This window comes from Macaca thibetana, chromosome 2 (genome assembly GCF_024542745.1).
Source record: "Macaca thibetana thibetana isolate TM-01 chromosome 2, ASM2454274v1, whole genome shotgun sequence".
NCBI lineage: Eukaryota > Metazoa > Chordata > Mammalia > Primates > Cercopithecidae > Macaca > Macaca thibetana.
In genome coordinates, this window is record NC_065579.1 from 97,580,880 (window position 1) to 97,602,759 (window position 21,880).

Consider the following 21,880-nt stretch of genomic DNA (forward strand, 5'->3'; position numbering starts at 1 on the left):
TTTCAAGGTGCTGAAGGTCTGATTTTAGACAAATCACATATCCTTCCTAGTGACCAATTTCCTTTTCTTTTTCCATTTTATTATACAAAAGTAGAAAGAATAATGAACCCCCACTTACTTATCACCTGGCTTGAACAATGATCAACTCATAACCAAACAGTTCATTTGTCACCCAGCCTCCATTCCTGGATTGTTGATGCGTTGGTTATCTATTATTGTGTAACAGATTATCCCAAAACTTAGTGGTTTAGAACAAGCATTTATTATCTCACACTTCCTGTGCATCAGGAATTTGGAAGCAGCTGGGTGGCTCTGGCTCAGTCTCTCATAGCTATAGTCAGGATGTAGGCAGGAACTGCAGTCATTCAAAGGATTAGCTAAAGCTAAAGAAGGGAATGGCAATAGGTCCCTAAGACAAAACTGGCCCACAGCCTGTTCCATAAACAAAGTTTTACTGGAACACAGCCACTCTCTTTCATTTACATATGTCTATGACTGCTTTTGCACTACAGCAGCAGAACTAAATAGCTGTGATAGAGACTGGATGGCCCACATGCCTAAAGTGTTTACTATCTGGCCCTTTACAGAAAAAGTTTGCCAACTTCTAGCCCAGAGAATCTGTTTCCAAGATCACTTGCTCCCATGGTTATTGGCAATAGGCCATGCTCCTAGTCATGTAGGCTTCTACACTGGCTGGCTGAGTGTCCTCACAACATGGAAGCTAGCTTCGCAAGAGGAAGAGTGATTCAAGAGGCAGAAGGCAGAAGCCATCATGTTTTTTAATGACCTGGCCTCAGAAGAAACATAACATCATGTCTGCAGTATTCTACTGATCCACAGACCAATCAAGATGCAAAGTGGGAGAGGACGCCACAAGGGCATAAATACTAGGCAGCAGGGATCACTGCAGGCCATCTTAGAAGCTGACAACCACAGCTGGAGATCCATTCCTTAATCTGTAAAGTCAGGATTCCCAACAAGATGATTTCTATAGAATTTTTCAACTCTAACATTGGACAGTTACATGATGCAGAGAACTTCTGATATATTTTTGTGTTTTAATCATAGATGTATTCAATTAGCATTTGTTGCAGAATTTTTTTTTTTTTTTTTGAGATGGAGTCTTGCTCTGTCGCCCAGGCTGGACTATGGTCTCGGCTCACTGCAACCTCCGCCTCCCGGGTTCAAGCAATTCTCCTGCCTCAGCTTCCTCAGTAGCTAGGACTACAGCCATGTGCCACCACAGCTGGCTAATTCTTTGTATTTTTGTAGAGATGGGGTTTCACCATGTTGGCCAGGCTGGTCTTGAACTCCTGACTTCAAGCAATTCACCCGCCTGGGCCTCCCAAAGTGCTGGGATGACAGGCGTGAGCTACTGTACCCAGCTATTGCTGAACTTTAATACATGTATTTTCATTTTGAGTTTCATATGAGTTAATTATATTACTATTTATGTTCTCATAAGCATTATTTCTTTATGAAGTGATTATTTTCCTTTAGGTAGTATTTCAAAGAGTTCTTAAATCCAAACATTTCTTGTTTTCTACATTCTATTCTTAAGGGAAAGAGACAAATGAGCAAATGTGTTGCTCTTAGGGCTTTACTTTAAAAGTCTAAATTTCCTAGCCTACCAATCACTAATATATTTCAGCCCAATTTCGCTGATCTATGTTCATTACGTAATGTAATATTCAGTCATATTCCTGAGATCCCATAGCAGTAGAAATCAAGTGAAAAATAATACCGGGCCGGGCACAGTGGCTCATGCCTGTAATCCCAACACTTTGAGAGGCTGAGGAGGGTGGATTGCTTGAGCCCAGGAGTTTGAGACTAGCTTGGGCAACATGGTGAAACCCTGTCTCTACAAAAAATACAAAAATTAGTCCGTCATGGTGGCGCACACCTGTAGTCCCAGATACTCGGGAGGCTGAGATGGGAGGATGGCTTGAGCCCAGGAGGCAGAGGTTGCAGGTTGCAGTGAGCTGTGAACGTGCCACTGTACTCCAGCCTGGGCAACAGAGCCAGACTCTGTCTCAAAAAAGAAAAAGAAAAAGAAAAAGAAAAAGGAAAACAAAAACAAAAAGAAAAAGCAAAGGCAAAGGAAAAAGAAAAAGGAAAGGAATACTGTTTGTTATAGTAAACAAAAAATTTCCTATTTTAGCAATTTACCAATAATTAAAAACAAAAGTTTTTTTTTTTTTAAGTGTGGTTTCCTACACTTTTGGTGTAGGAAAGTATATTAAATATTTAATAATTTAATATACTTCTGAATCTAATACCCAACTGTAACACACAGAGGATAATTTCAAAGTCAAAGGATTAGCACTTAATAGAAAAAAGGCACAAAGGGATGGGGCTTTGACCCTAATGATGTTCACTTAATTAATGACTCCTTCATTCAATGATTATAAATCTATATTTCTGAAGTAATCCTCCTTCCAAAAAGCTTGTCTGGTAGTCATAGACCAATATCTTTAAATTTGATGATGCCAACAGCATAATCTTTTAAAAAGAATTGGTCAAGGGCCAAGCACAGTGGCTCACACCTGTAATCCCAGCACTTTGGGAAGCCAAAATGGATGGATCACTTGAGGTCAAGAGTTTGAGACCAGCCTGGCCAACATGGCGAAACTCTGTCTCTGCTAAAAATACAAAAATTATCCGGGCATGGTGGCACACACCTGTAGTCCCAGCTACTCGGGAGGCTGAGGTGGGAGAATCGCTTGAATCCAGGAGGTGGAAGTTGCAGTGAACTGAGACTGCACCACCACACTCCAGGGTAGATGACAGAGCGAGACTGTCTCAAAAAAAGAACTGGCCAGGGCTGGGAGCGGTGGCTCACACTTGTAATCCCAGCACTTTGGGAGGCCAATGTGGGTGACTTGCTTGAGCTCAGAAGATCTAGACCAGCCTAGGGAACATGGTGAAACCCTGTTTCTACAAAAAATAAAAATAAAAATAATAATTATCTGGGGATGGTGGTGCACGCCTGTAGTCCCAGCTACTTGGGGGACTGAGGCAGGAAGATCACTTGAGCCTGGGAGGTCGAGGCTGCAGTGAGCATGCATTCCACTGCATTCCAGCCTGGGTGACAAAGTGACACCCTGTCTCAAAAAATAAAGAAAAAAATTGGGCATGGTGGCTCATGCCTATAATCCCAGCACTTTAGGAGGCCCAGGTGGGCAGATCACTTGACTCCAGGAGTTCGAAACCAGCCTGGGCAACATGGCAAGACCCTGTCTCTACTATAAATATACAGAAAAATACAAAATATTAGCCAGGTGTGGTAGCTAACACTGGTAGTTCCAGCTACTTGGTAGGCTGAGGAAGCAGGATTGTTTGAACCTGGAGGTCAAGGCTGTAGTGAGCTGTGATCTTGCCACTGCACTCCAGCCTGAGTGACAGAATAAGACTATGTCTCAAAAAAAAAAAAAAAAAAAAAAAAAAAAAAATTTCTTGTGGTAAAATACACATAACATAAAATTTACCATCTTAACTACTATCAGGTGTCCAGTAGTATTAAACACATCGCTACCTCCATCTTCATAACTTTTTCATCTAACAGTATAATCTTTTAATTTCCTAAAACATTTAATAAAAAGTAAATAAATGGATGCATAAGTCAATCCTAGGCATTTACCTGCAAAAGGAAGAGCTGCTCTCACATATGTTGACCATCATGGCAATGCAATTATTAATCTAATACAGAATATGAGCTTGGAACTCTAACTTTAAAAAAGAATACATCCCTTTTTTGTTGTTGTTTTTTGAGACGGAGTCTTGTTCTGCCACCCAGGCTGGAGTGCAGTGTGCGATCTCGGCTCACTGCAACCTCTGCCTCAACGGTTCAAGCGACTCTCCTGCCTCAGCCTCCTGAGTAGCTGGGATTATAGGCGTGTGCCACCATGCCCGGCTAATTTTTGTATTTTTAGTAGAGATGGGGTTTCACCACGTTGGTGAGGCTAGTCTTGAACTCCTGACCTAGTGGTCCGCCTGCCTCAGCCTCCCAAAGTGCTAGGATTATAGGCGTGAGCCACCACGCCCAGCCTTTTTTGTTGTTTTTAAATATAGTTTTAAGCATTCTGAAATCTCTAGAATTTATTATGAGGCAAGTTTTTTCTTTACCAATGCAAACACATTTGAATGACATCTGTGAACATGGTCCCAAGCACATGGCCATCACTTCTACAGCACAGTGACCCCAAGGCCTTTCTCTGTGGAATGGACTTGTGCTTCCAGGCCCGCTCTTACCACACTGCTTCCAATCTATCAATAGCATGACTCGAAAAATGCTACATTTTATTCCATTTCACAGCCTATTCGGTAGTTTTCATAAGAAAAAATAAATCTGCTTCTGATTTGGCCATGTTTCTTACATCTATGGGGAATATTAAGATATATCAATTTTAAAGTTTGCTTAGAAAATCAATGATATAAGTAGCCATTTACATACATTGTTTACTGAGGAAGACAATGATCAGAAGAGCTGTAGTTTTATTTTACTGTCTGGATGACTCTGTGCACTTTAAAGAAATTTTTCTCTGGTGAAAACAGAAAATACAGGGGAAAAATGTCCACCTATCAGTGGTTAAAGGAGGATTGCTCCAGAGCCTGAATTAGTTTTCTAGCTAACAAGTACAAGTGTAAAACATAAACTATTTTAGAATTCTTCCTTGCTTGATTTGGGGTTATTTTACAGTCTTGGGGAGCTACTCTTGTTACTGATGTCAATCACAGTCAGTATTTTTGGGGGAAAAAAAAAAAGGATTTGAACTTTATCAAGGCAAGGTACGTGGTCCTTCTAAAGTGTCCACATGTAACTCTTCAGAATGTGTTCTCTTCCCCAGTGATCCCAGAAAGGCACATGACCTGTTTCCATTTCTGCCAGAGTATCTATTTTAAGACTCTTCTTTTTTTTGTCCAAGGACATAATTTGTCCTTATTTATTTAATATATTGGCTTGTGAATTACATATGAGTCAACAAACTCAGTTTGATGAAGTGGATATTTATTCAGAGTCTATTGGGCACCAGGCCCTGTGCTGGGTGAGGGGACTCAGCGGTGAGTGAGTCGTCACCTGGCCCTTGGGGACCTCGCAGCTCACAAGGAAGACTGAAACAGAACCAACTACAGTGGGGCAAATGAACAGAAACGGGTACCAGGCTCCTGTTACTCAATGGGAAGGCGGTTTTCTCAAGGAGGTGGGGTCTGTGAAGCTGACAGCAGAGGGCAGGTATACTGGTGGTCAGAGTTACAAAGTAGCAGGGGTGCTTGGGAATCTTGCTAGACCCAAAAGGTGCAGAGGAGCCAGTATTTATTCGTGCATTCAGTATGTTTAAATGAGGTTATCATTTTATCAATTGGAGAGAAATTTACTATGCAAAAAATTACCTGCAAATGGCTAACAGAGCCTACCCTGGAGAGCTGTTCTGAAGAGACACTGGCACATGCAGAAGGTTTAGAACAGTGCCTGGCTCATGTTCTCACACACTACATGTCAGCTGTTACTACTCATTGTTATTACAGCCCAGCTGTGTTCGGTCATGAAAATAGGTGGGATTGCCACAAAGGTAGAATTCTGACTCTCCAGGCAAATCTGATGTTACGGTACGACTTTATCCTAGAATTCCTTGTTGGGTTCACCCAGCAACTGCATGAGGTAGTCCTCCTCCTCCCTCATCATCCTCATTCCCCCGGCACACTGCTCCATAATGGGTCTTACTCACATTGCCTTATTCCAGCCTCATTCTGACTTCGCCTCGTTTGAGTGTTGGGGGAACTCTAATACAGGAAGGTCATGTTACTTGCTCTGCAGCTACACGGGGCTGAAACCTCCTTTGCAAAAATCGTTAACAGTGAGAAAGTTATGACAGTGAAAGGGATCTGATCTAGCCAACTCTATCTTACTTCCAACCTCTAAGCTAGCTGTCCGTGCTCATTCCTAGGCAAAGGCCAAACTAACCTTGGAAGAAATTCAGTTTATAGTTTAACTTTGAAACAAAGATGATAAAAGTCCTCTCCTGAAACAAACTCCTTTCTTGCCTGGGAGCCAGACCACCTTTATAAAACTAACAAATTGGCCACAAGACTTGCAACTTCCCCAGTTACTCTGCAGATCACATGCAGAACCTGAGATCGGTCTTTTAAGATGTCTTTTCCAGTTTTTGCATTTCTGAGGACTGATGGCTCTACCAGATTCACCAGCCAGTCCTGTGGCCCTCACCCAGGAACTGACTCAGCTGAAGAAGACAGCTTTGACTCACTGTGATTTCATCTCTGATCCAATCAGTCAGTACTCCCCACTCCCTGGCCCCCTACCTGCCAAACTATCCTTGAAAAACTCTAGTCTGAATTTTTGGGGAGACTGATTTGAGTAACAATAAAACTCTGCTCTCATGTTCAACCTGCTCTGCATGAATTAAACTAGTTCTCTAGTGCAATTCTCCTGTCTTGATAAATTGGCTCTATCTGAACAGTGGGCGAAATGAACCCTTTGGGTGGTTACAGGGCTGGAAGACAAACCTTCCAACAAAAGAAGAAAGGGAGAGCAGGCTCAGACAGGTCACCCAAATGACAGATATACCATACACTTTTGTACTTTTTACTGGGCCTAGACCTGACTCGTGGCCCTGGGAAGTAGACCACCCCTTCCTAAGAACTATGGCTCTGGCACTGGTGGCTGTTGGCTTTGTTAGAGGCTAATTCTTTATTTGGATTTAACATTTCATTCTGAACTAGACGTTGGCAGATTAATATGCGATTACCGATTCAATAGTCAAATACTTTACCACCTTAATTCTAGGCTGTGAAATTTTACAGTTTCCATTAAAATGCTTATATATTTACTGTAACTTTTTTTTTTTTTTAAAATAGAGATGAGGTGTTGCCATGTTGCCCAGGCTGGTCTCAAGCTATCTGTTTGCCTTGGTCTCCTAAAGTGCTAGGATTACAGATGTGAGCCACTGCACCCAGCCTATATTTACCTTAACTTGACAGCACAAATGGAGCGGTAGGGAAGAAGTTCAGATGTTGAAAAAAACCTATCAATTTAAAACTGAATACTTAAATATAGACCAAAAATAAAATCCTAAGCCCCCCGACTAACAGAATGGATCCCCCTCCCCTGGGCCAGGGGGATCTCAGAGAAACCTGGAACGCTGAATTCTCAGCCATGACAGGGAGGTCGGACAGGCCTCATTATACATCTCCCTTTTGGAATTTAGGTACAAATGACCACCAGCATTAACATTAAAATAGAGATAATTAGACTGTCAAAACAGACCCTTTGTGGCAGTAAGATATCAAATTGCAACCTGACTGCGGTACAGCATCACATGACAGATAGCAGACTCCAAAGGAAATCAAATATTTTACCCCACAATATATTTCTTTGACATATTTTGAAATGGTTCCACAATACTATCTCTTGTGGGGAAAATCTGCATCTGTAGAGAATATCCATTAATACAGCCAGTCCTTTCCTGTATGTAGGAGAGATGAACCAAGAGTCTGATGCCTCTTAAGGTCTGAAGAAACATTTACCATGCATTCCCTCTGAAGGGTGTTACCACCTACCCAACGAGAACCTTGGCTTCCACAAACCCCCTTATCTTAATTCAGGCATTTTCTTCTACTGCCTTCAGGTCTTTAGACGAAGCTTGACTCAACCAATTGCCAATTTGAATCCACCTATGACCTATAAGCCCAGCCCTCCCCCACCCCACACCTTTCACATCGCATCAATCTATACCTCACATGTATTTATTTATGTCTTTCTCTGTAACTTCTGTCTCCCTAAAATGTATAATTAAGTCAAACTATAATCTGACTGCCGTGGGCACTTTCTCAGGACTCAAGACTGTTCCCTGGGGCTATGGTCACTCATACTGGCTTAGAATAAACCTCTTTAAATATCTTACAGAGTTTGGTTTCTCCGTTAACATAACTAAATTTAAATACACTTAACTCTAAAAAACAAAGACACTATTTGATAAAGCCTGGCCCAGTTGGCCTGTCTAGTTAAGGGTCCTACACCTAATTTGAGGCCCCTGAGAGCTATAATTAGTAGTGTCTCCTTAAAGTCCTTCTCTTGTTCATTTAACTGATTCCTGAGGCTGTTTTCTTTCTCAAAGGCTCTAGGCAGCCAGCCCTGCTCCCTGGCTTCTGTTTGTGTTCTGGGATCCCAGGAGGGCTGGCTGCCCAGAAGCAGGTTAAGTGGATGTTGTCCTTGTGCTCCAGGCCACGGAGTTATCAAATGGTTCCTGCATTAGAATCCTTTCTATTTTTAATTGGATCTTAAAATGACTAAGAGATGAATAAATCAATTTGAAGAGAAATAAAAGGGCATCACTAGGATGATATTTACTGTCTAGAATTCTTTGTAAAGGTTTCAGCCAAATGAAGCCTAATCATTTGAAAATGCCCTTTGCAAAGTAAACTATTTTATTTTCCTCAGTTTGCCTCTCACCTTCAAGTATGTCTAATTTGCCTATATATTTAGAAATACCACATAGCTTCCTATTCGATACCAAAAAAGATCTGTTTTCAGTACATTTCCTTCCCACATTCATTTCGGCAATCCACCACCACTCCTCCTGTCACAAGCTGAGAGGAATAACTGAATCCACAGAGCACGTCTCCAAATGGGATCCAAGGGCCCTGCATTAGAATCACTTGATATGCTGGTTTAAAAAGGAGATTTCTTGGGCCTTCCCACACACTGGGGAATCCAGTCTTTCATTTTATGGGCAAAAAAACCACAAAAAAATGACCCAAAAAACCCTGAGATGCAAAAAGGCCACCTGACTTGTCCACAGGTGGCACAAGGTGGCCCCAAACTTGCTTGTTCTTGGCACTCACCTGGCCATGCTTGGGAATCTATCTTTGCTGGGGAGTGGGGATTGATAAAAGTGAGGTGGAGACACAGGAGCGTTTTTAAAAAATGTAGGTCCTTGGGTCCCACCTTTGATTTAGGGAATAAGAATCTTCAAGGCATAGGGTCTAGGTACATGTGTTTTTCACAAGGTTTACATGTAAAATGCACAATCCTATTTAAGGACTGCCTGATGACTTAAATTTCTCAATCATATTTTGCCCATAAAATGAGACTTGAGTTGAAAAGTAGCAATTCAGGTATAAATTAAACATAGTAAGTATCCATAAGGAATAATTTCTACTGATAAGCTTACTATCAATGTCTGGTTAGCAATTCAGGTCTAAATTAAACATCATAACTATCCATAAGTAATAATTTCTACTGATAAACTTACTATCAATGTCTGGTTACTTAATAGTGAGACTTCATCCAAATGTGTTTTCAATAACTCAATTTCTGATCTGGGCCCATAAACTGACCAGGGTACCTGACAGAAGCTCTCTCTGCTTTTGTTACATGGGAGGAGCCCAGTGAGTTGAGGCTACTTATAGTTACAAAGGAGAATAGCTAAATGTCAGGTTAAAGAAAAATGAGAAACATATTCTACATTCTAGAAATGGCACTAGTTCAGCAGGTAAACTGAAGTCATGGCCAGTTAATTTTTTGAGTTTCTGAAAAGTAGGTGACCTTTTGTACTTCTAGGACCTCCTGGGCAGTGAGACTAAACAGGAATTGTGATGAAAATGTTTGTCTCTCCTGGATGGTGGCACAAACTTGGGTGGCCCATGTAGCAGTGTCAACCATACAGCAAAGCCTTGAGTCAGTGAAAGAGAGTGAGAGGCGGTTGTTACATACAGTATCTTCAGTCCAACTTTTACCCTGAACCTTTTTTTTTTTTTTTTTTTTTGAGACAGAGTCTGACTCTGTTACCCAGCCTGGAGTGCAGAAGCGTGATCTCGGCTCACTGCAACCTCCGCCTTCCAGATTCAAGCGATTCTTGTGCCTCAGCCTCCTGAGTAGCTGGAATTACAGGCGTGTGCCACCATATCCAGCTAATTTTTGTATTTTTAGTAGAGATGGGGTTTTACCATGTTGGCTGGGCTGGTCTCGAACTCCTGACCTCAACTGATCCACCCGCTTTGGCCTCCCAAAGTGTTGGGATTACAGGTGTGAGCCACCGCACCCAGCCAACCCTGAGCCTTTTATTCTCAGATTGATAATTAAAAGAAAAAAATCTAGTGGAGACAGGGAGGGAGAACACTTCTGGGTTTGCAAGGCCCTAAGAGAGCCTGACAACACTCATCATTGCTGTCTGCCCACTTGATGGATCAGAGACATTAGAGCTGCTCATGTACAAATTTAAAAATCACCCTCAGGGCAAGCTATGTAAGTCCTATTAGAAAGCATTAAATAAGTATACTGAATGGAACCTGTTAGACATCTGTCCCTCCAGAATCACCTTTTCTTACAAGGTGATTTTAACCAGAGAATCAGATCTATGTCCTCAGGAGAAAAAAATCTCAAAGAGACATAACATCATTCAGATTTTTTTCTTCTTTCTAAGTAATACAGGTCGAGCATCCCTAATGTGAAAATCTGAAATACTCCAAAATCCCGAAACTTTGTGAATGCCAAAAAAAAAAAAAAAAAAAAAAAACTCACTGGAGCATTTCAGATTTCAGATTTTCCCATTAGGAATGCTCAGCAGTAGGCCAGGCGCGGTGGCTCAAGCCTGTAATCCCTGCACTTTGGGAGGCCGAGACGGGCGGATCACGAGGTCAGGAGATCGAGACCATCCTGGCTAACATGGTGAAACCCCGTCTCCACTAAAAAATACAAAAAACTAGCCGGGCGTGGTGGCGGGCGCCTGTAGTCCCGGCTACTCGGGAGGCTGAGGCAGGAGGATGGCGTAAACCCGGGAGGCGGAGCTTACAGTGAGCTGAGATCCGGCCACTGCACTCCAGCCTGGGCGACAGAGTGAGACTCCGTCTCAAAAACAAAAACACAAACAAAAAAAAAAGGAATGCTCAGCAGTAAATACAATACAAATATTCAAAAATCTGAAACAAAATTCAAAATCTAAAACACTTCTGGTCCTAAGCACTTTGGATAAGGGATACTCAACTTGTATGAGATAGGGTTTTGGTCAGTGTTTCATTTCTCAAAGAAGATGAGTGTGAATAAATTTGGAATTAGGGCTTTGCCTCACTGTCAGGTAAAGTGTACCTGAAGATACGGGAATCTAAGAGCTGAGATGACTTCAGAGGTCATTTAGCCATATCCATAGTAAACACGTATCCATGACACCCTCAATGGCAAATGTAACGGTCCTGCATTTGGAGTTTTAGGTAAATGTATTTAGTAACATGAGACATATTAATATGTTGAATTTAGTGGTGGTGAGGGAGGTTCATAGGGAATGAGTTATAATTTCATTCTCTCAATAAAAATCCTTTCCTTTTTAGGCAAACTTTAGTAACATAAATCCTGAGTGATTTTTTCAAAAGCAGATCTTTTTTAAAAAAGCAAATTCACAGAATTTTATGGTCTAGACAGACCATAAAATTTATTGTAGAGATATACCATGAAATCCTGAGTAACATGAAGCATGGTTCTTCCTTGACCTGGAGTTAAAGATGTGTATGCACGAGCCAGGAAGTTGCCTACCCCCATCTACAAAATGTCACCAGAAATGTAATCAATGGAGAAATCTGATTAACTAAAACTCTTCCAGAGACACGGCTATACATTAAACTTTTTTTCTTACATACCTCTTAAAGTTTTTAGATGCTTTATGCCCTCTCACACATTTTTAAACTGACACCTAAAATCTTTTAATCATAAATTCAATAGCCGCAAAAATGTAGGCAGTGTGTATGTGTATGCATAAGCATAGACAGATCTTTTTGAAAAAAGCAGGTTACTGGAATTTTATTGTGTAGATATACAATAATTTATTTAATCATTCTCCTATTGAGGAATTTAGTTATCTCCAGATTTTTGCTAATAAAAATGTTTCAATGATTAAATTTTGGTACAATTTTCAGATACAACCTTTACCCTAGTAAGATTTGGTTTGTGTTGCAGAGTAATTGAAATTAAATTCAGCTGCAATTCTAGAAAGACTGGACCAATTTACACTTCTGTCAGGTATATATAAAAGAATGTCCATTTCCCAAATCCAATGAGGACAGGCTATCATGACATAATCCAATAGAACATGTGAAATGTGGTATTTCACTGGTGTTTAAATTTATATTTCTTTAATTTTGAATGAGGTTGAGCATCTCTTCATATGTTATCCTTTCATTACTGTACTGTCATTTTTTATAGATTTGTGGAAACTTTTTTTGAATTAAAAGATATTGACTTCGTTATATACAAAAATATTTTTCCAGTTTGTCCAATTTATCTTTTGAGTCTGCTTATTTTTTGTCATACATAAGTTTTCATTTTTCATGCATTTTGTCATTTTTTAAAATGATTTTTGGGTTTTATATCTTGATTGGGAAGGCATTTCCCACTAAAAGATATACCCAGACTTTTAATAGACTTCTTATGGCTTACATTTTTCACATTTAAATCTGTCAACCTTGAATTTTGTGGTGGTGGGGAAGTTCACAAGGAATGAGTTAAAATAAAGTATAATAATGTTCCCAAACAGCTGTTTGCCATCAAGCTGTGTAACAAATAATCCTTCTTTTTTCCACTGACATAAAATACCACTTTTACCATAAATGAAATCCCCAGTTTTATTTGGGCCCATTTATGAACTCAATGCTCTCTATTCCACTGATTTTTCCATTTCTTCACTAATTTAAAATGTATTTAATTATAATTATTGTACTATTCAGAATACATTTTAATATCTGACAGAGTGACAATCCCCATTTTTCTTCTTTATCAGAAGTTTCCTTGCTATTCTCGGATGTTTATTTTGATATATTTGAATTGGCATTGGATATTTACAAGATTGAATCTTTTGATCCCAGTAATGTTTAAAAACATTTGTCCTATAAGTTATCTATATTGTTTCCATAAATTACCACCTAAGTTTTTACATTTTGGTTCCTTCTGTAAATGTAAATTTTTCATCAAAAATATTTTCTAACTGATTATTTCTTGTGAAAAGAAACATGATTTTAGATAAACTTCGTAACTTGCTTCCTTACCAAATTTTCCTATTTTTAATAATTTTTTTAGCTATATAATCCTCTAATTTTTTCTTTTCTTTCTTTTTTTTTGAGACAAGGTCTCACTCTGTCACCCAGGTGGGAGTACAGTGGCGTAATCATGGCTCATTACAGCCTCGACCTCCTAGGCTCAAGCAATTCTCCCAGCTCAGCCTCCCAAGTAGCTGTTACTATAGGCATGCACCACCACGCCTGGCTAATTTTTGTATTTTTTTGTTGAGACAGGGTTTCACCATGTTGCCCAGGTTGGTCTTAAACTCCTGGGCTCAAGGCATCTACCCACCTTGGCCTCCCAAAGTGCTGGGATTACAGGTGTGAGCCACTGCACCCAGCCTAATCCTCTAATTTTCAAGTAATAAGCTTGCCTCTTCTACTTGAACTTCTCTTCCTCTTATACAACTGCATTGGTTAGTACCTCTAGAAGAATGCTAGCTGTCAGTGGTGATGATGGGTTTCCTGCCATTGCTGGGAATGCTCTGGAGTTTCATTATTGGGCACGATGGTGGGTTCTGGTTTAACATATAGACACACTGGCTAGCCCACATGCCAAAAGTGAACCTGCCCAACCTCTAGGAATGCAGGTAACTTAGTCTTGTTACCTACTGTGTGGCAAACACGAGCACAGCTATGGCCAGTTGGCCCAGGTTCATCCTCTTTTCCACATTCTTATCACAAGTCCTCTTCTGGAGTCACCCTGCCTCATCAGGGGCAAGTATTGGTTCGATGTGGGGTTCCCCTGTCTGGTGCACCACCCTTGGAGCCCTCATGCTTTGATCCAAGGGTCATCTTAAGTGGGTCCTCTTCACGTTTTTTCTCCCAACTCCCCAAACATAAGAAAAAATATTCCTATGCAAAGTAGTTTAGAAGCCAAAGAAAGAGTGTCTGTCCAGCAGGTTCTGACCAGAGCTTGTCCCCTCAGATGACAATGCTTTACTGATTCTCTCATTGCTTAAATTCCTATGCAGCACTAAAGATAACAAGTGAGAGATACTCCAGGTGTCTAGGGATCTCCTGTCTACTCCCACTCTCCTACAAGCAGAAAATCATCAAAATGGTCAACTCCAGCATGGCTTTTTTTTTTGTAGTCTCTGGTAGAATGTGGAAGTCACTGAGACACAGTTTCTCCTTTCAGGGCAATTTTGCTGCTTCTACACACCTGATCTCATTCTGTCTCGCTCTCTGAAAGCTATTATTCAGGATTTTATTCACTCACTTCTCCTCACTTAATGTTTCAGTAGATGGCAAAACTGGAAGCTTGTGGGGAGCTGCCCCAAGTTGATTCTTAGATGTCTGTCTTGTTCTTTTGCTGAATGCTAGCTCTATTCTTTATTTAATATTGCCTGAATATTTTTGTTTGTTTAGTTTAGTTCTTTAAACCTATTTGTTGCTCATGTTGTTAGGATTTTGGTTTTGTTATGTCATCCTAAACTGGAGTCCTCTGTATTCATTTAAACTGGTAACTTCAAGGCTGAAGAAAATGCTGAGACTGATTCTTCTAAATTATTTCTCCTGTCATTTGCTAAAGTAATACATACATTTTCAGGACAGCTGCTCTTACCTGCTGCTTGAGTGCCTCCAAAGACTCAAATTCCAATCTGGCTAGTTTCACCTGGATATGCCGTGGTTTATCAGGTATGGCAAATGCAAGGATAAACTTTAAAGCCAGGAGTGCGTGCTGAAAACAAGAAAGAGTACATGTTGATGTGATACATCAGACCATATACACAAGGAAATAAATTGATATCTAAGCAACCTAGGGTCCTTTATATTAATCTTGGGTAATTTCTAACTATTGACCTGTGAAGTATCAAAGACCAAGCAGGCTCATGAATTGTACTGAGTCCACCCTGTTGTGGTTCTTTCAATAATTTACTGACTTTATTTAATTCTTTTTTTTTTTTTTTTTTTTTTTTTTGAGACTGAGTCTCACTCTGTCGCCCAGGCTAGAGGAGTGCGGTGGCACGATCTCGGCTCACTGCAACCTCTGCCTCCCAGGTTCAAGCGATTCTCCTGCCTCAGCCTCCCGAGTAGCTGGGATTACAGGCAGGCACCATCACACTCAACTAATTTTTTTTGTATTTTTTAGTAGAGATGGGGGTTTCACCATGTTGGTCAGGCTGGTCTCAAACTCCTGACCTCAGGTGATCCACCCACCTCAGCCTCCCAAAGTGCTGGGATTACAGGTGTTGAGCCATCACATCCAGCCAGCTTTATTCTTTTAAAATCAGGTATTCCCATAAACCGATACCGTAATGGTACCCTCAATGTTTTATAGAAAAATGGTTTATTCTGAAGTCTTCTACAAACTCTTTTCTAGCAATGTATCTTAGTATACAATATTTGTAGTCACTCTACTCTCTGCCCAATGTCCCTGTGCTGCACTTCAGTTTGATGTACATAAAACGTACATATATCTTAAAAATAAGGTGCCATGAATCCTCTAATCCCAATAGCGTTTGGTGCATTTTCTTTTATGATGTGATAATCAATAAAGATTAATTCAATGATTGTAACCTTATGCTGCTGACTCCATATATGGTAAGTACACGGACATTATAATATGGAAAACTTAAAACCTGGCTATTATTTTTCTTTCTCATACAAGCATCATAAAGAAGTCCTCTATAACATAATGATATGAGATGTATAATTAAGCCAATGGTATTGCTTCCATTGGTAATCCCGCTGTTCAGATGTATAGGCTCAACCTACTGATGCTTCTCCAAATCCAGATCATCTTGTGTTCCAGAATCAACACCCACAGAAATCTAAGTGATCAAAAGGACACAGCTGCCTCTGTGGTGACAGCATGAGTTACTAAATATTAAAAGTTGTGATTTTTAAAAGAAATAATTAAAAGGCATTAAGAAAATCAATGAGAGAGATGGAACAGCCTTTGAGAAATGTTGCATTGAATTACTGACAGAAAAAGAACAGTTGAAAAAAATTAAAGAAATTTCTTACTGTGATATTTTCAAAAGGAGGAATGAGGGATAAATAACAAGCAGATATCTCCTGGGAGAAGCATGAAATAGTGAAGGAAATCAGCATGATGCCAGAACAAGCAATAATTTAATCAGAAGACTTGAAAATCAGCAGAACCCCAGGACAGGCCACGCAGTGCCTGGTATTAACAAGAGACATAGAATAGACCAGGGACAAACAGCCTTCATGTAAATGTGACTGCCATGACCAAAGATGACACTGGAAGATAGTGATTAAGGGTCTAGAGTAGAAAAACAAGTAGATAATATAGCATGGACCAGATGATACCCTATGTTAAAATTCTGAACTGAATTAATAAAAACCTAGATATAATCTCCAAATAATACATGAATAATTCAGAAAACGCTATGCTGTACCATTATTTCATTCCATTAGAATACTGAGAGATAATTTTATACAAGACAATCTCTTCAGTGGAAATATTAGACAAGAAATAAACAAATTAGTAGATAAAAAGAAATATTCCATGTATTTCAGAGTCTGTGTAGCCTTAAGTTGCCGGAGTCCTACATGACATGACAAAGTCATGGCCCCTTTCCATCTCTCCTAATAAATCTGTGCCCATTTCCTCTTCCTCAGAGTCTTGGCAGGAATTACAAAACAAAATATGCTGCTGAGGAAGGACATGCTTCCCTTGGATGTTAAGGCATCTGGAAGGTGTATTAACTCTCCTTTGGGAAACAGGACTGGCTATTAGGTAACAGAACAAGGTTGCCCAGATTTTGCTGCTATGGTTTCCATGCAAACTGTTCACAAAATTATCATGAATTGAAAAAAGTTCATATTGATTAGACAATATTAATCAAAACAGGATGCCATTTTGAACATTTACATAGCAACATGCTTTTATGAGTAATTCTCTATAGTTTATTTTCCAAAAAATATAGCATCTTCACAATGGTTTTCTTTAGATGGTGGCACTATAGGCAGTCTATCTTCACTTTTTAATGGACATATATTACTTTTATATGGGGGGAAAACTTATATAAAAAAGAACACAGGGATTCCTATAAGTGAATTACATATGCCCTGCCAGGCTCCTAAACTCACCTCGTCCTGACTGCACATTTGCCCAGTAAACAGACAAAACCAGACAATTTGCAGTTCAGAGAATATGGCTTTTTAAACTGAAGTCCAAGAATATAAGAAGCTGGGCAAAGTGGGCTGGGTGCAGTGGCTCACACCTGTAATCCCAACACTTTGGGAAGCTGAGGTGGGTGGATCACTTGAGGTCAGGAATTCAAGACCAACCAGCCTGGACAACATGGGGAAACCCCATCTCCACTAGAAATACAAAAATTAGCTAGGCATGGTGGCAGGCACCTGTAATCCCAACTACTTGGGAGGCTGAGGCAGGGGAATTGCTTGCACTTGGAAGGCAGAGGTTTCAGTGAGCTGAGATCGTGCCGCTGCACTCCAGCCTGGGAGACAGAGCGAGAGACTCCATCTCAAAAAAAAAAAAAAAAAAAAAAAAAAAAAGGCTGGGCAAAATGATCACTTTGTATTCACTCATTCTGCAAATATGTGGAAAGTACTTATGCAGGGCCAGAGTGCTCAGATGGAAGCCTTCATCAACAACTTCCCAACCTTCTCTAATCTGTCATATTGATTTTCTCCCCACTTTGCTAAACTACCAGAAATTTCACCAATTATAGGTTTATTTGCTTTGATACACATTTTTCTATTAAAAGTGAAAGCATCAATGGGAAGGTTAAGGAGCATCAACCATTCACAGATATTGGTTAATTACTTTAATTAGTTGTTGCTAACAAGTTCTTTCTTGCTCTCCTCCACCCCTACCCCTAACCCCTAGGCAAATAACAATGAATAATTGGGAGTGAGGTGGGAAGACAACACAGCAGGGTTAGGATCAGCTCCAACAGCAGGGGTCCTGCTTCAAGGAAGTGGTGTAAAGAGAAGCAGAAAGGAGCCAATATTGTCTCTATGGTCAGGAAAGGATATATTAGACCTTCCTCACCTCCACCCCCACTTTCTTAGCAGTTTCTCTTATCCAGGATCCAGAATTCAAGTTGAGCATCATGTTAAGTAAGCTTTTGTGTTGTAGCCTGGAAACCTAAATAACATTTATAGTCTCGTGTTTCAAATGGTCAATTTTTTGGATATTATTTATATTTTCCATACAGCCACTCTGTTTCAAGGCTGGGAACTGCTTTATGCTAACTAATCTGAGAAAGAAAAAACTGTAAAAAGCATTTTTGTCATTTTTTCTTGTTTAAATAAAAAAAACCTTAAGATAAAATAGGAATCTATTCATATCTGGAAAAAAAAAAACACTCAAAATGAATAGTGGGGTGGAAGGAGCTTGTCTATGAAAAAAGAAGACATTTTATGAACCAGAATTGTGATTCTTCTTTTACAGTAAAACTCACAAAATTATATCCTAAACAAAGTAAAGGAGAAAAACAGTGAAGGTGGAGGAAGGGGAAGGGAGGAGATGGGCAGAATTTTAAAACTAGTAAATACAAAGAAGTTGGCTCCCCACAACAATATGCCTTAAACAGTGATTATAGGGTGTCTGAGTTGGGAAAGGGAAAAAAAGTAACAGGACCAGAGAAAATTAGCACTCAGAAGCTAAATGTTTTCCAGTGCCAGTGGTAAAGTACTGCCTGCTCTGCTATTAGCACATTGCTCACCTTTGGTCACTGCAGGGTTGTCAAACCCTGGGACTCTCATGCCAGCTGCACAGAGAGCCAGCAGAACTATTTTATTTTGCAAAAACTAGAAAACTTGTGACATGATCCATAGTAGTAGCTGTGTTTTGTAGTAATATGTCTCCAACCCTGTCTCTACTGAAACAGAAGATGCAAATTAGAGTTGAATTCTTAGACTTCTGAAAAGCAGATCTGATACCTATAATGGTATGTATGCAGAGTTACCTGTCTCCACTCAGATCCCAGCCACAACTGAACAAAAGGAGTGCCCTGAAAAAGGTATCTTCTGCTGATTACTAGACAAATTACGTGCCAAATGCAAATTAATAAAAATGATTAATGGAGCAGAGATTGAAAAAAATGTTATGGAATTAGGCTCTTAAGAAAACAACCTCAGGGATTTTCATTTTAAGACGGTAGACCAAGCAGGTACATCTACTTCTTCTACCTCCCAAAGGTCCCCTGAAATGACAGAAAGATATATTCTAAAAGGAACAACACTGGAAAATAAGAGAAGTTGCCAGAACTTCTGAGGATAGGACCAAGGCAAAGGCAGGTACTCCCAAAGGAGCCTCAGAGAAGGGCCAATGTCAGATTTGACCCCACAAAGGACCCCTGGTGAGCCAGGGAGTCTGCACCAAAGTGAGTAAAGAACAGCCATCAGAGAAGCTGGGGCCATGGGGAGCCTTTCTCATGCCACCTTGAGAGGGAAAGAGAAAGTAGAATGTATACATTCAACTTTCTGTCTTTTCAGAGGACCACCTGAGGGACTAGTTTCTGTCTTTTCTAAATTAGAAGGCATGTGAACTTAAAGGGCATACTTTAAATGCCTAGGGGATGCTGAGAACAATTAAGGGCTTGTCAGCTTGTAGCAGCACCAGAGAACTTGCAGTACTGCACACAGACACCAGAGGCAGCAAGAAATTACAATCTCCTGAAAAAGAAGCTGGCAAGCCTTTCTAATCGGGAAATTAGATGCATAATCCCAGAGAAGACACACTACCAGAAAAGATTTGAGTCTCTGATTCTCTAACTGGGCTGATTGGTGAAGGCCTTCCTTGTATAAAGCTAGTCTGTAATGACAGAGAGATGGCTGTTTTTCAAATGCCCAAATGCCAGTAAAAAACAAAAGGACATATGAAAAAAAAAAAAAAAAGGAAAAATGGCCCAAGCAAAGAAACAGTAATTCTTCAGAAGCTGACCCAAAAGAAATGAAGATCTGTGAATTGCCTGACAGAGAATTCAAATAACTATCTTTAAAAAGCTCAGTGAGCTATAAGAGGTCACAGACAACTAAATAAAATGAGGAAAACAATGCATGAACAGAAAGAGAATATATCAGCAATCAAATAGAAACTATAAAAAAGAACCCAACAGAAATTCTGGAGCTGAAGAATAACTGAACTGAACAAGTCACACCTAGGTATGGTGGCTCACACTTGTAATCTCAAGCACTTTGGGAGGCCAAGGTAGAGGATCATTTGAGAACAGGATTTGAGACTGGCCCAAGTAACATAGCAAGACCTCATCTCTACAAAAAAAAATAAATAAATAAATAAAAAATAAAAAACTTAGCTGGGTGTGGTGCTGCATGCCTGTTGTCCCAGCTACTTGGGAGACTGAGGCTGTAGGATTGCTTGAATCCAGAAATTTGAGGCTGGAGTGAGCTATTATCACACCACCATACTCCAGCCTTGGGACACGGATGCAGCCTTGTCTGTATAAAAAAAAAATCAGCCAGGCACGGGGGGCTTATGCTGTAATCCCACCACTTTGGGAGGACAAGGCAGGTGGATCACCTGAGGTCAGGAGTTTAAGACCAGCCTGATCAACATGGTGAAATCCCATCTCTACTAAAAATACAAAAAATTTAGCCAGGCGTGGTGGCAGCCACCTGTAATCCCAGCTACTTGGGAAGCTGAGGCAGGAGAATTGCTTGAATCCAGGAGGCAGAGGTTGCAGTGAGCCGAGACAGTACCACTGCACTCCAGCCCGGGCAACAAGAGTGAAACTCTGTCTCAAAAAAAAAAAAAAAAAAAAAAAAAAATTCACTAGTGAGGTTCAATAGCAGATTTGAACAAGCAGAAAACAAGAATCAGTGAACTCAGATAGGTCATTGGAAATTATTGAGTCACAGGAACAAAAACAACACAAGAAAAAAAGTGAAGAAAGCTTAATGAAACACCATCAACTGGACCAATTATGCATTATAAGAGTTCCAGAGGAGAAGAGAGGGAAAGAAATGGGAACATAACTTATTTGAGGAAATAATAGCTGGAAATTTCCCAAATCTGAGGAAATGTACATCCAAATTCAAGAAGCTGAAAGGAATCCCACTAAGATGAGCCCAAAGAGGCCTACACCAAGACACATTATAATCAAACTGTCAAAATCAAAGACAAAGAGAGTATCTTGAAAGCAGCAAGAGAAAAGTAACTCATCATGTACAAGGGAATTCCCAGATTATCGGCAAATTTCTCAGCAGAAAGACTGGAGGCCAGAAGAGAACAAGATGACATATTCAAAGTACTGAAAGAAAAACTCCCAACCAAGAATTCTATACCAGGAAGAATCATCCTTCAAAAACATAGGAGAGAAATAAAGACCTTTCAGATAAGCAAAAGCGGAGGGATTTCATCACTACTACAACTGCCTTACACATAATAGGCATTCCCTTCAAGCAGAAGCTCAAGGACACTAGACAGCAACACAACAGCATAAGAAAAAATAAACTCTCTAGTAAAGGTAAATATACAGACAAACAAAAAATCCTTTAATAATGCGATGGTGGTATATAAATCACTTTTAATTCTAGTATACACTTTAAAAGATAAAAACATAAAACTAACTACAAAATAATACTAATAGATGAAAAAATGTAATTTGTGGCCAGGTAGTATGCCTATAATTCCAGCACTTTGAAAGGCCTAGGTGGGTGAATCATTGAGCCTCAGGAGTTTGAGACCAGCCTGGGCAATATGGTAAAACCCTGTCTCACACACACAAAAAAATACAAAAATTAGCCAGGCATGGTGGCCCATGCCTATAGTTCAAGCTACTCGGGAGGCTGAGGTGGGCGGATCACCTGAGCCCAGGGAAGTTGTGTTTGCAGTGAGCTGTGATTGTGCCACTCC

The 21,880-nt window shown here is 40.1% G+C and overlaps 2 protein-coding genes across 3 annotated transcripts in view; both read right to left on the reverse strand.

Annotated features, from left to right (window-relative positions):
* Positions 1-21,880, reverse strand: part of HIGD1A (HIG1 hypoxia inducible domain family member 1A) — a 1,051,097-nt gene that overhangs the window by 618,597 nt on the left and 410,620 nt on the right. The window lies entirely within an intron of this gene.
* ANO10 (anoctamin 10) overlaps positions 1-21,880 on the reverse strand; it is a 240,035-nt gene that overhangs the window by 48,743 nt on the left and 169,412 nt on the right. For both annotated transcript variants that reach the window (XM_050780384.1, XM_050780385.1), the window contains exon 12: positions 14,627-14,743. In XM_050780384.1, the coding sequence (XP_050636341.1) occupies positions 14,627-14,743 (117 nt within the window). The remainder of the gene's footprint in view (positions 1-14,626; positions 14,744-21,880) is intronic.